The 14,102-nt window shown below is 40.9% G+C and overlaps 1 protein-coding gene across 1 annotated transcript; it reads right to left on the reverse strand.

Moving 5' to 3' along the window:
- Positions 1–678: 678 nt before the first annotated feature.
- On the reverse strand, positions 679–10,776 carry ebna1bp2 (EBNA1 binding protein 2). Its single transcript, XM_061260557.1, has 9 exons — positions 10,548–10,776; positions 9,006–9,089; positions 7,067–7,239; positions 6,007–6,130; positions 5,049–5,138; positions 4,891–4,966; positions 2,195–2,291; positions 1,903–2,065; positions 679–1,190 (listed from the first exon to the last, which is right to left on the reverse strand). The coding sequence occupies exons 1-9, from the start codon at positions 10,626–10,628 to the stop codon at positions 1,140–1,142; spliced, it is 939 nt and encodes a 312-aa protein (XP_061116541.1). The 5' UTR covers positions 10,629–10,776; the 3' UTR covers positions 679–1,139.
- Positions 10,777–14,102: the final 3,326 nt, after the last annotated feature.

Genomic DNA, 14,102 nt, shown 5'->3' on the forward strand with positions numbered 1-14,102 from the left:
TTGTAAGCAGGAAGTGTAGTTTTCCACCATTGCAATCTGTGGGAATTTGCAAGTAGAAAGACGCAGTGGCAATGAAAAACTCTGATGGGAACATCCTCCACTGGCCGAGTCGGCATAGAGGTATAATGGATATAGAATGGGAATGTAAAAAGGGATCTTATCCCAGCAATTAATCAAGATTCATCATCTATAAAACAGGCTTGTGCTTTTAAATATTTAATGCCTTCGGAGACAAGACAAACTGATTTATCTGACTCTTTTTGTCATTTTAATTCGGGAATATAACAAAGTAAAGAAAAAAGCTAAATCCTGTGGGGACTGATCAATAATTGATATACATATCAGGTGTGGGTGTTGATTTAAGAAAACTTGGAGGCATTCCCTTATCTGGATAATCCAGATCCAGATTAATTGAAAATTGAAAAAAAACCAAACACTGAATAGAACCTCAATCTTGACCAAATTGACAATGAACCTTTTGACCTTTTTTGAGCCCATGAAATTGTCACACATTTCCAAATGTTTGAGAATTTAAATATTGCTGAATACCTTTTTTGTTGTTAGCCTGTCAGTGCTGACATGATCAGCATTCCATATGGATCCCATCGCTTGTTAATGACACATGGAGCTATGTGAACAAACACTGTGCTGTAAAACCAGGGGTCAATGTTGACAATGTTAGCTCTACAATTATTTAATAAAACTTCTTTTCATCACTTTAGCTGTGCATGTACAAAATGAAATGCATACATTTGTAAAATTTACACAGATCAAATACATTTGAGTGAAGCAAGCACTGGAACCACTGAACCGTCTGTCCTTTGAAATACATGTCCTCCATTTTCTTTCCATTAGAGTGTACCGCGAAATGAACCATGGCATTTAAAAAAAGGGGGGCGTTTACAAGAAAAGATTTTATCGAAACACAAGGGATTGTTCCAAGCACGCTCAGGCATATCAATCACCTGCAGAGTCTCTGACGCAGTCCACACCTAATACTCCAGCCCAGCCATCTAAACTAAACGTGCTGTTAATGTATGTAGCTGCAAAGGCTGGACTCTCAGAAGAGAAAATGCAGACCGATGAATAAAAACAATTATCAAAAAAAATAAAATAATTAAACTTGTTGACAGGGCTGCCTATCTTGAACGGCTCTTCATCTTTCTGCGGGTGTCTTTGCCTGGGCGTTTCTGCAAATACAGAGACACAGTTAAAAAACCGACCGATATAACATATATATAACATATACACACAAATACGGGGAATACATGGCTCAGCTGGTAAGAGCAGTTGTCTGGCAGTCGGAGGGTTGCTGGTTCAAATCCCACCCTGGGTGTGTCAGTGTCCCAGAAATGCTCCTGATGAGATGGTCGGTGCCTTGCATGGCAGCCAATTGTCGTTGGTGTGTGAGTGTGTGTATGAATGGGTGAATGAGAAGCATCGATTGTACAGAGCTTTGGATAAAGGTGCTATATAAATGCCAGCCATTTACCATTTACCCATAGGGCAGATAATCTGTTATGTGGAAAACATAGAGGAAAACTTTCTGAAAACCACAGACGTCAAAATTGGCACGCCTAAAGGTTATTGAAAATAAGTTATAATCCTGTTCTTGTTGCTATAACAATACAATTTGGTGGTGTGTTTGTGTGCATCTGAGTCCCTATCTCCCATATAGATGCATTGTCCAATTGGTTATGCTAGTTGCAGAAGAGACTGAGCAGGGGGTGTGCCTGTTTACTTGACTGTGAAGTCGGAAAACATTTATGCTCCGATTTGTTGATGAGTAACAGGTTGTTTCTCAATTAAAATACTGATTTAGGGTATTCAATGAAGAGACTATCATCAGGGTAGAGAAGGGTTAAACAAGAGTTAAGGCTTAAAATGTAAATGTGATCTTACATTTGGTTTCTGCTTTCCTCCAAATTTTTTCCCTCTCCCATGAGCCACCTTGGCTTTGAATCCCGACACGTCGTTGTGACTCTCCTTAGTATTCCATTTGGATCCACTTTTCTTTCCACCGAAACCAAACTTCTGATCCTTGAACTTTCGCTTCGCATTGGGACTACGAAAAGAATGAAAATTTATTACTATTATTTTTTAAATCCTGGCCAGCATGCAGCGTAATACAGTATGTGGAGTTGAGAAATTGCATTCAATCTAAATTAATGTCCATCATTGAGAACTGGCATACCCTTTCTTGTTCGTTGCTGCCTTTGGCGTTCTGGCTTCATTCTTGCCCTTGCCCTTTCCCTGATCTCCATCCAGGAAGTCCAGTTTGTCAGTCATTCCTGTAGAGAAAAAGGACATAGAATTAATCCACCATCAGATAAACGGTAACACTGCCGTCAGATCATGCAATTTGAGATTTTTTTAAGCGTCTTAAAGTGATCCGAGGTGCTCATATGGTACCATGTTTCAAAACTGAATACATTTATGGACAGGCACATACAACCGAGGAGCCAAAACATTATGACTACTCACAGGTGAAGAGAATAACGTTGATCATCCCAAAACAATGGCAAATGCCATGGTCCGGGATATATTAGACGGTAAGCCGTAAATTGGTTCCCATAGTCAACATGTTGGATGTGGAAGAAATGGGCAGACCTAAAGACCCGAGTGACAAGGGCCAAATAGTCATGGCCAGACAACTGGGTCAGAGCAACACCAAAAAGGCAAGGCGTGTGGGGTGCCCCCAGTCAGCAGTGAACCGGCACCTACCGACAGTGGTCAAACCACAAAGAGGGACAAACAACAGCTGCTGAAAGTTTTCCGACAGCCCTATTTATTATACAAGAGCGAGTAGGCTATGTCACAACTCGGCCAATTCACGCTGCATTCCAGAATCCAGGGGGACATTCAACCCAAAAATATTGTTTGCTTTGTGGTGCTACGGTCTCCAGGTCGAACAATGTTTCCTCCCAATGGTGTGGAAGCAACCTCTTCACTGGTGAAATGTGGTAGAGGGGGTGCTATAGTTTGGGCATGTATGGCTGCCACAGGCGATTGCTCACTTGCCTTCACTGATAATGTAACTGCTGACAGCAGCGGCAGAATGAATCCTGAAGTGTACAGAAGCATCTTATCTGCTCAAGTTCAAATGAATACCTCCAAATACAGTGGACGGTGCTTCATCCCACAGCAAGGCAATAATCCCAAACATACCAGTGCTCTCTTCTTAATGATGCTCTAAACAATTTGTTTTGGTATGCAAATTATTGGGCCGATGCATCTGGTATTTATGTCTCTGACTGTCATTGGCACAACACTAGGCCTTATGTTGACAAAGGCAATCAAAGTCTCCAAAGGCAATGAAAAGCCTAGAATGAAGACAAGATACTGAAAGCTTTCTGATACCTGCACTAAGGAAGGGATTGAATACACCCGACACAGCAAAGAATCCAAATGTCCAATTACTTTTTGCCCCCTAAAATAGAAGGACTCTGTATAGAAAAAGGATGCGATTTTTGGATTGCAAAATATGGATCCAAAAGAGCCATAGAAATAGATCAGAAATTGCACCGATGTCCATTACATTACATTACATTATTGGCATTTGGCAGACGCTCTTATCCAGAGCGACGTACAGTTGATGAGACTAAGCAGGAGACAATCCTCCCCTGGAGCAATGCAGGGTAAAGAGCAATGCAGGGTAAAGGGCCTTGCTCAAGGGCCCAACGGCTTTGTGGCTACACCGGGATTAGAACCACCAACCATGCGTGTCCCAGTCCTTTACCTTAACCACAACGCTACAGGCCGCCCTGTACGCAATGTCCAAACCCAACAACTATGATTAAGTTACGAGCAATAACATATCCCTGCTTCACTAGCTAAGCAATGGTGTTGCTAACGTTAGTGATGATCAATAATGTTTCCCCACTGCATTAATGCTAGTTTAGCAATGCTATTGCAATAATGCTTCCCCAATGCACGTTAGTTAGCTAGCTTGCTAGTTTACGTTTCACCTAACGACACTGACACACAAGTAATTTGTCTTTGTTGTAGACATTTCTCTGGACACTGCCAGATAACATGCAGTTATTGAAATAACTGATTGCGTCGTCACGAGTCATTTGCCTTGCCAGGGTTTTGTGGTCTTGCTGGTATTTCTATCTCAGGATGTTGCTCCAGCACTTTCTGCTGTCCTATTACGACGGCAGGTAATAGCTCTGGAGACAGCCCTCAGACCTGTGGCCATCCGCCATCTGACAGACATCCCTCGCTTGCAGCCCCGAATCAGACAGCCTCTGTACCACGGTGTTCCTGACGGTCGTGTCTACGGGTTCAATAACTTGCCCCAAGAAGGTCAAAGGGCACTTTAAAACGACTAATTTTGCTTTACTTTGGTAGGCTAATAGGGGCGAGATGATGTTAATTTTGGTTACAAAGTAGATAACTGATAACTACAAATGCGGAGTAATATTAAACATTCCATTTAGCCGTGTGTGACTACACAGAATCGCAAACGAGCCAGCTAGCTGACAACCATAAAGTCAGAGTTTTACATGCCGTGCATGCCACGGATGAGCTGGTATATATGCTTGTGCGTTCAGGAGGTGCAATGTCATTTTTGCATGCGGTTTTAACATAGAAATTCCAAGAAAAATTTAATTGTTTGGAAATTACTATTCTTAATTGTATTATCCAATTTTGAAATTTCAAGGAAGCAACAGATTAACCAAAAAACCATTTACATCCCTAGTTCAGCCTCAAACCAACACCATATTTCACATTTCTTAAAACCCATGGTTTTCTCCCCATGTGCAACAATTCAGTGACTCCGATACACAAAAAACCAAACATACTTACGATTTATGAAACCTGTTAACAGTATGCATTCCCAAAATTGAATTGAGATCAGATCACATCGCCCACACACCTACATACCTTTCTGATATTTCTTCACAGCCGACATCATCGCCTTCTTCTCCTTCTGTCTTTTTTGGAGGACCTCAATTTGAACCTATGATCAAACATCGACAGACACTTAGTGCTGTAACTCAACATATTCTGAATTAGTGAACTGTACTAGTGAAATGGCTCACCTTCTTGCCATACTTCCTCTGCTCTCTGAGGGCCTTTGCCTTCTCCGACCTTTCCATCGCCGTCTGCTTCATAATCAGCTTTTTTCTGATCTATGAAATGCAGGAAACGTATTACTCCAAAACCAATTTGAACCCAAAACACACAATGACAACAAGGAATGTGTTAAAGTAGTAATTTGCACAAGAGGGCATTGAAGAAACGCAATGAAAGTATTAAATATGTATTATATATGTAAATATATTCTTTAGTTTTGGAGAAGTAAGCATTTTAAATATCCTATGTTCAACCGGTTGACAATGTTCTCCTCGTATGCGTCACATGAGGATAACCACTCTCCTTATCCCTTCCCTATAACTCGTGACCCATAGTTTGCTGGCCAGGCAATTTTCACTTGAATTAGAGTGCCTTTTAAGGATATAGACCATTTCTGGTTATATTAATTTAGCTAGCTGGCTATTTGGATTTCATAAGGATGTTATAGTTGTGTTTATCTGAACCGGGCTAGCTAGCAAGCAAAAATTATTATTGGATGAGTCAGCGTCGAAAAGTTGATATACTACGTTAGCTAGCTAGTGAAAATTCAGTGTCCCAAGATGAAGATGAGCATGTATCATGGAGGTAGCTATGGTAACAAAAAAAACCATGTGTGGAAAGTGGGAGTATGTTTGTCAATCAGTTCTCATTACCACACCCAGACAGTTTGGGTGAACTTTTAGTGAGAAATTTAGGCTTAGAAAAATAAGTTTTAAAATACATTTAAATGACTGAATAATACAATAAAACAGCATACAAATTTACATTTAGAGGGATGATCCAAATTTGTTCAAAAATACTTGATCGTTCACTTACTGCCCAACACCATTAGATTTTCAGGTTCTTGTCATCTTCATACAGTACCAGAGTTAGATTAATGACACTGAATATGGGAATATGGGAATATGAAAAGTTAAATAAAACCTTTTGCATTTGCTGATCAGTCTTGGCCATTTCTGCAAAGTAATCTTCTGGCCGTTTAGTGGAAATCTTCAGTTTCTTTAACCGTGGCAAAGCTTCAAGGACAGCTGCTTGTGCTTGGCGGTAGCTGCAAATACGCAAACAAATTATGACAATAATTTTTTTAAATGTATATAATATACGTGTATACAGACAGACAGACAGACAGACACACAAAACTGTACAAAAGTCTTAGGCACCTGCATATGATAAAAAAATTATTCAATGACAGGTCCTAAATAAACATACTATAAATTTTAGTAATATGGCAGAATAGTTAAAAAACTTCATCAAATCAGTATTTTTTGTGAACACTTTGATGTTAAAACTGCATCACTTCTGAGATATAGAACTGCAGGACAGTGTTGGCTAAGACAGTCAGCAGGGAGCTTGTTTCAAGCATGTTGGAGAACTTGCCACAGTTCTTCTGCAGACTTCGTTTGGCTCTTGCTTCTGATCAGACAGCCTTGATCAAGTTTTTATGTAGAAATTTGGCAACTGCTCATTGTAATATGTTTGTATGTAAATCAAAAATGTCTTTTTGAAAATTAATATTTGGAAATCTCAAATGTGATCTTTTATACCAACACACTCAAAGGTGCCTAAGACTTCTGCACAGTACTGTATGCATATAGACATATTTTTAAAATGTACAATAGGTAAGACTTTGTGTTAAACTATTGTTACAAGACAATTGTAAATCCCTTCCTATCACTGAAAAAGGCTGGCTGACATGTTGACTTTGCCTGTGTTTATAGTCCTTAAATTTGGGTTTCAAAATATGCAGTTGACAGGCCGGGACCAAAACATGTACAGTTATTAGCTGTACAGTTATTCAAGCTTATTGGTTGAAAATTGGTTCCAATTGCCACAGCCAATGGCGTTTCAACAGTGTTGCGGTTTGAGGGCGCTTGTTGCTGCAATTCCTCTCTTGACCGTTAGAAGTGCGAAATTACCTATTGCACCTTTAAATAAAATCCGCACAAGTACCATGCATCCAATCGTTATACCAGCAGATACTCACAAATACATTTCCCTCTGGAAGTCATCCTCTGCATTGATATCTTCAGTGTTTTGTGCAGTCAGCGTTCCCTCGGCTTTGGCAACAATGTCAGTTGCTGGGCTGTTGGTCAGGTCCAGCCTTTCAACCCAGGGCAAATCCCTCTGGAACTCCAACAGGCACTGTTTCATTGCCTCCTGCCAACAAGGATGGATGCAGAAAGGTGCAGAAAAATAAATATGTACAAACTGTGGCTACGACAAGAGTAAATGTCTGTCTGTCATTTGACTGCAGACCGTTTTAAAGCCAGTGTTCCAATTATGGATGGGGATCAAACCCAACTCTATATAGGTACGGGTTTGAAATTATGCAAAATTATAAATACACACACACACACACACACAAACATCCATCCATCCATCCATCATCTTAACCCGCTTATCCTGAACAGGGTCGCAGGGGGGCTGGAGCCTATCCCAGCATACATTGGGCGAAAGGCAGGAATACACCCAGGACAGGTCGCCAGTCCATCGCAGGGCACACACACCATTCATTCACACACTCATACCTATGGGCAATTTAGACTCTCCAATCAGCCTAACCTGCATGTCTTTGGACTGTGGGAGGAAACCGGAGTACCCGGAGGAAACCCACGCAGACACGGGGAGAACATGCAAACTCCACACAGAGAGGCCCCGGCCGACGGGGATTTGAACCCAGGACCTCCTTGCTGTGAGGCGGCAGTGCCTCAAGTTTCTCAAGTTCACTAAATTTAAAATTCCGATGCAGCAAAGTCACTAACCTTTAACATGTTAAACATGCTTTTTTGTGTGTGTGTGTGTGTGTGTGTGTGTGTGTGTGTGTGTGTGTGTGTGTGTGTGTAGACTTCTTCTGCCTTCAGAAATACTTTTGCACAGTACTGTATATGGGATGATATGAATGGGCTCAAATTCAGATTTGAAAATCCACTGTACATTTAATCAACAAAGGAGGATTGGCCTGATTGGTTTGCAGTCATAATCAGATGCTATTTCTAGACCAGCGGTTCCCAAAAGGCAGCCCTACGGGGCATGTTAATTTGGCCCGGATAATTAAATGACGATTAATAATATATCAAATGGAAAAAACAAAAGTTTCCCCTCAGACAATAGCAGCCATTTCATGGCTGCACATCAAATCAGTTGAAATTTCAAAAACTTGCATTTGAGCGAAGATGCCACTTTTAACATTGATTTCCATCCCGTGGTTTAGCTAGCTTATTTTTGTTTTAAAAGAGCATTTTGGTTAGACATGTTTTGACATTTTCAAAGGCGGTTGAAATTTAAACTAATGAATTTGAAGCAAAATATTCTGAGAAGGTTGGTGTTTTTTTTTTGTTTTTTTTTACACAAGATACATAACATATCTTTCAAAATGTAGGCAATTGGGAATATATTTTTGATGTTATATAATCTTTCAAAAAGACGTTGTTAGCAAAAAGATTACTTTGTATGGAGAAGGAGTGTTATGTAGTGCATTTGCAGAACCTTTTTGTTTGCATATGTTCATTAGACCAGCCAACATTCTGATCAATAAGCCATCTCTAATGTTCCTAATAATAAATTAACATAATTGCAGTACTAGAAATAAATGTATCATAGGAACATGTATAATTAAACCATATGGCCTATATAATGTGGTGGTTATGTGTGGACTTGTAAGTCGCTTTGGATTAAAAGCGTCTGCCAAATGACTAAAATGTAAATGTAAATGTTATTTGCGTTAGTCACCTTCCTGCCAGCTTTGACCAGTCTGGCTGTTCTTCTGTGATGCCTCATTAACAAGGTGTTTCTGTCTGCAGAACTACTGCTCAATGGATTTTTTTTTTTTTTTTATGCACCATTCTTTGCAAACTCTAGAGACTAGTCCATTAGTGAAAATCCCAGGAGATCAGCAGTTTCTGAGATACTCAAATTCCACCTACCGTTTTGTTGACTGTAGCCTTTGGTTCCGGTTGAGCTACATTTAAGCCAGGCTTCAGCCAACCTTTAGCAAAGGCCACTTGAAGCTAAAAACAAAGAATTATCAGATGTAGAGATTTGTACATTAACAATGAAAATATTAGCATTGTTTGTATGGGAACAATGGCAAATGAATCAAAATGAGAATGGTTAAAGGGTAAGGACCAGATATTTTTGAAAATCAAATACACCAGCCACATGGAAGTGGTCCGATTTTATGATTCAAAGCGTTTAAAAACATAATTGTATTAATCCCATAAAAGGTTGGCAATTATATAGCGCCTTTATCCAAAGCGCTGTACAATTGATGCTTCTCATTCATCCATTCATACACATCATTCATCCATGCATACACACACTCACACACCAACGGCGATTGACTGCCATGCAAGGCGCCGACCAGCTCATCAGGAGCATTTGGGGGTTAGGTGTCTTGCTTAGGGACACTTCGACACAGCCCGGGCGGGGGATCGAACCGGCAACCCTCCGACTGCCAGACGACTGCTCTTACTGCCTGAGCCATGTCACCCTGAGCCCGTAAATCTCACCGGTCTGTATTTGGGCCGGAGTGGGTTTTTTCCCCATTCACACCTTTTTTTCTCAGCGCAAAACGTGTGAAACATCACACTATACCTGTATCATCTATTTTAAGATGCCATTGCCTTAGCGACAACAGTTGCTCTTCCTGGAAACATTTGCATGGGAAAACAAGTCTGGGGGAGTGCAACTGTAGACATTTAGAGAGCCAACACGATGAGCATGCAGTATGCTTGTACTGGACGCACATGGAAGGGATTCGTAAAGCATTAACCTTCTCAAGTGATTCTGGCTAACATAGGTAAAAAGCGAATTCCCCAAGAGTCAGGGTACCTTCAGTCAATTTGGCGCTAGAAGATGGCTTTGGGAAGAATTCCACTGACTCCGAACCATGTACCTTGCAATGCCTCAAACCTGAACGCCTATAATGTTGCCGTATCAGGATGATCGATTATTCGAAGGCTCATCAGTCGTTCGGGCCATTCACAAATGCGTTTGATTCAGAATAAAATATTTAAATGAAGTCCATTTCTGTCATACTGTCAACTTAAATAGCTAATATCAAGAGCAGTTAGTGTTCCCTGTGACGTACGCATCATAATAGCCGAATCTTCCAACGTGATTTAGGGCTAGAACAGTGTTCATTTTTTACACTTAAGTAGTACTAAGAACAATTTCAACTGAACTGATATATATTGCTGCTATGTGGTGCTTAACGTTACTATTTAACCAAGAAACAGGCAATCTCGCTAGCAACAACTTAGCTAGTACCACTGTTAGCGAGCCACCAAGTGGCGCATGCAAAGAATTATCAATTGTTTTATATTTTTACTAAATACAGCAAACTGCGAAGATAACACAGGGCGTTAATTAGCTCGTCTATGGTAACTTAGCGACCATTATATTACTTTAGACAATCTCACTTAACAAAATGTGTTACGTTAGGGTCTCGCAGAACACTTTCTCACCTCTCCGTCGGATAATTCACAATCTTCCTCTTCAGAAGAAAGGCCTAACTGAGGGTCATCTTCAGCTGCTTCCATACTCATCTAAAATAAATACCGCTTTTGAATACTTTCGTAACTAGTTAAGAACTATGTCCATGAACACGGGTAACCTTCTGCCACACAACGTTTGGTTTGTCACATGTGGCGTGAAGGGGGAACAAATAGTGCCATGTGCATATTTTTAAAGTCCGCCGTGAACGATAGACTGTGATAAGTAGTTCCGAGCTAGTTATTTACCATTGTGGTGATTTTACATGCGTTACGCTTTAGTAACTTTATACACTTGTACTGTCCAAATACTTTTCAGCTACATTGATAACGTTTTTTAATTTAATTTAAGTATGCACATTACAAATCTATAAACTGATATGAATGTAATATGTGTCCAAGCCAAGGGGCCAGTTTTCGGTTCTCAAGCCCTGTCCCGGAAATAATAGCGCCCTCTGCTGATATCTATAATTGGCAATATCAAAAAGGCAATTTCCCCTTTCCCCAATTTCCATTCATTTTTACAGCAAAATAAAAATACTTACACTCATATATTGAAGTCCATTCTGAGCATTATATTAAAAAGAAAAATCACTTATAATTTTTTCAATCCTTTTGTCATACCACACCGAATATTTTTTAAATATTATTTATTTTGCCCAACTATGGTCATATTGTCCGTTGGAGATCCGCATGATGAAAACATTTAATTGCAATATAACTGGAAGGAAAACGGTCTAGAAGGCCACATACAGTCGATGGATTTGCTGGGAGTTCACAAATAGGAATTCTGACTTTGAGTGACGTTCTACTTCACTTTTTCTAGTTGGATGTCAGAAAAACTTGAATTCCGAGTTGTCTGGAATGCAGTACTGTGGCCGACTGTGGCTCCACAGTTCTGTGCTTACTACTGATTGAATAGTGTTTCAGTGCTGGGCGGGACTTTTGTCTTTTCTAGGGTGGTCTCATAGGGAGGTAAAGCGGAAGTCCCGCTGAATGGCAGTTCCGGTACACTGCTTAGAGCTATGCTAGTGGATTTTATCATAGACGGCAAAATCAACAACTTAATTTAAGCAAATTAAGCATTAAATTGTTGTACAAACACAAACTTACAAGGCTCAAGATCATCCGCAAATTATCACTATGCAGCCTTTCATTGCTTTTATTAAAAAAAAAATGTATTTCATTCCAAGCATGGTTTTACGTCACAATGTACACGCCTGCTACGCGGGCACACCCGCTCATGAATGAGTATGCGGCTGCGATTAACCCATCTGAACTATGCTGGGGTGAGCGGAGAGTTCCTTGCACAGAATCGTTTCTCAGCCCAAGAGACCGAGGATTACTGCACGTGAATCCACCTTCAGTGTCATAGCCTATTGTTTTGATGATATTGTTATTTTGATATTATCACTGCCAATCTTACTAATAATAATGTTGCCTGAAAATTTGTGTCCATTGTTCATGCTGATGAATCGTGATAAATACTAGGAAAATAAGGCTGGCATATTGCTCTTAAATTAAGATGCTATTATGCTGATTCCACCATATTATTATTTTGACAACATTGTTATTTTGATATTGCAACTTATAGCCTACGGTTATAAAAAATGTTATTTCTCTCTTTGCAAGATGATGGTGTTGTTGATGACCAAGACTAGTCACATATGAAACATAAATCGGCCCACATTAATAATGAGAATAGCTTCATATATTTAATTTGATCTTTATTTCTTGAAACAATTTATGGTGCTGGTTAAGCTGGGGTGATGATGAAGATGATACATCTGTCAATTACAAAAAAAAAACCTTAAAATAAGTTGTAAGAATACTTTATCAACAGCTTTAAGGTTGCATTTGCATTTCACCCATTTATTGACTATCCTAATAGCCCAATTCGCTCAGTAAGTGCGAAGATTCACCAAACAACATGTCAGGATGTTCAACATTATCAATATGTTCAACAGAATCATTCATCTTCATTATCAGGAATATAAGTACAATATTCTTTCCCAACCACAGCGTATGTGCCACCTGGAGATGCCAGAATATAATCCAGGGCTGCATGCTTCTGCAAAATGACAGTTCTGGCCACCACCAATTCAGTGGTATCACTTTGTATTGCTTTGGCTGTGTCATTGGCTACAAATTGAATTATCACAGCCATGCATTTAACTTCTGTGATTGTTCCTCCCACTCCATACATTTGGAACATAACTGAGGCAACCATGTCCCCATCATGCCAGGGGTGCGGGACAGAGGAACCAAATGCAGAGATAGCATCAGGCAAAGTCCAAAAACCAGGTAGTCAGTCCAATAGCAGGGCAGCAGTACCAGGCAGAGTCCAAGAGACTGAATCCTAAATAAGTAGTTTGGTAACGGCAGTCCAAACAGGTGAAAGTACAAAAAGTCCAGGCGGAGGTCATCCAAAACAGGACATCCAAACAGACTAAGAACAGAATAATGCAAGTAACGGGATACAACGAACTAGCGACGATAACTGAAAAGGACAGGCTTAAATAGAATACTAACAAGCACACAATGAGAAACAGGTGAAATGAATGACAAGAGACAGGAAGGAAATGCATACAAGGAGTGGAATGTGAAGACGGGAAATGAATGAATGACTGAATAAACAGGCAGAGCAGAAAGGACTATGGCAAGAGAACAGGGACATGAGACACAAAATGGAAAATACAAAGCACAGGGGAACAGCAATGATCAGTGCAGCAAGAGTGGTGAGGGAAACTGGGGCCACACAGGAGAGGGCAAGGGTCCTTGGGAGGCGGCAGAGGAACTGGAATGCCTCGGAGGTGCCGGAGGGACGGAGGTGGCTGGGAAGGGCTGGAGAACTGGGGTTTAAAGCAACTGCGGGGCTGCAGGTGAATGTAGTGCTTCAGACAGCCGCAGGGCATCAGACAGCCCTGGGTCTTCAAGGGAGAACAGGCCTTTAGGAGAGCACAGGCCTTTAGGAGAGCACAGAGCTTCAGGAGAGCACGGAGCTTCAGGAGAGCACAGGGCTTCAGGTAACACCGAGGTTGCAGTGCGCTGGACCTGGAGGGACCTGGAGTCCAAGACGGCGCAAGGGCGGGGGCTGGAGCCTGAGACTGAGCTGGATGCTGGAGTGTAGGCAGAGCAGGGGCCGGAGAGGGACACATGGTGTACTGATCTTGAGACTGCCTCCTCCCTCGGTTTTGGCTGGATTCACTGTGTATGAACTTTGCTTGTTTTTGACTACGCTCATTGGACAATCCCTTATTAAAGCCCTGACTGTTATGCCGGGGGGAACAGAGGAACCAGTAGCAGACAGGGGCGCAGAAAAATGACAGGTTCTAATATCAAAAGGGGCAGACAGAGCAGAGTCGAAAAACATGCCAAGGTCAAAACCAGGGGGTCCGTCCAAAAAGGCAGAGGTACAAAAATCCTAAAAGCAAAGAAGAGTCCAGGGAAGCAGGCAGGGGTCAAAACCAGAAAACCAAATAAACTAGGGCAAGGACTCAGGAACAAGGGCAAGGGCAAGGAAAACAA

Source organism: Conger conger, chromosome 11 (assembly GCF_963514075.1).
Source record: "Conger conger chromosome 11, fConCon1.1, whole genome shotgun sequence".
Lineage (NCBI taxonomy): Eukaryota > Metazoa > Chordata > Actinopteri > Anguilliformes > Congridae > Conger > Conger conger.

Bases quoted from the DNA above. Each gene is read 5' to 3' on its own strand.
- ebna1bp2 (XM_061260557.1), bottom strand. From the start codon at position 10,628: ATGAGTATGGAAGCAGCTGAAGATGACCCTCAGTTAGGCCTTTCTTCT. The intron at 6,131-7,066 runs GTGAGTATCTGC...GCGTATTTGCAG, and splicing joins TTCCAGAGGGAAATGTATTT to CTACCGCCAAGCACAAGCAG. The intron at 2,066-2,194 runs GTATGCCAGTTC...TTCTTTTCGTAG, and splicing joins GCAGCAACGAACAAGAAAGG to TCCCAATGCGAAGCGAAAGT.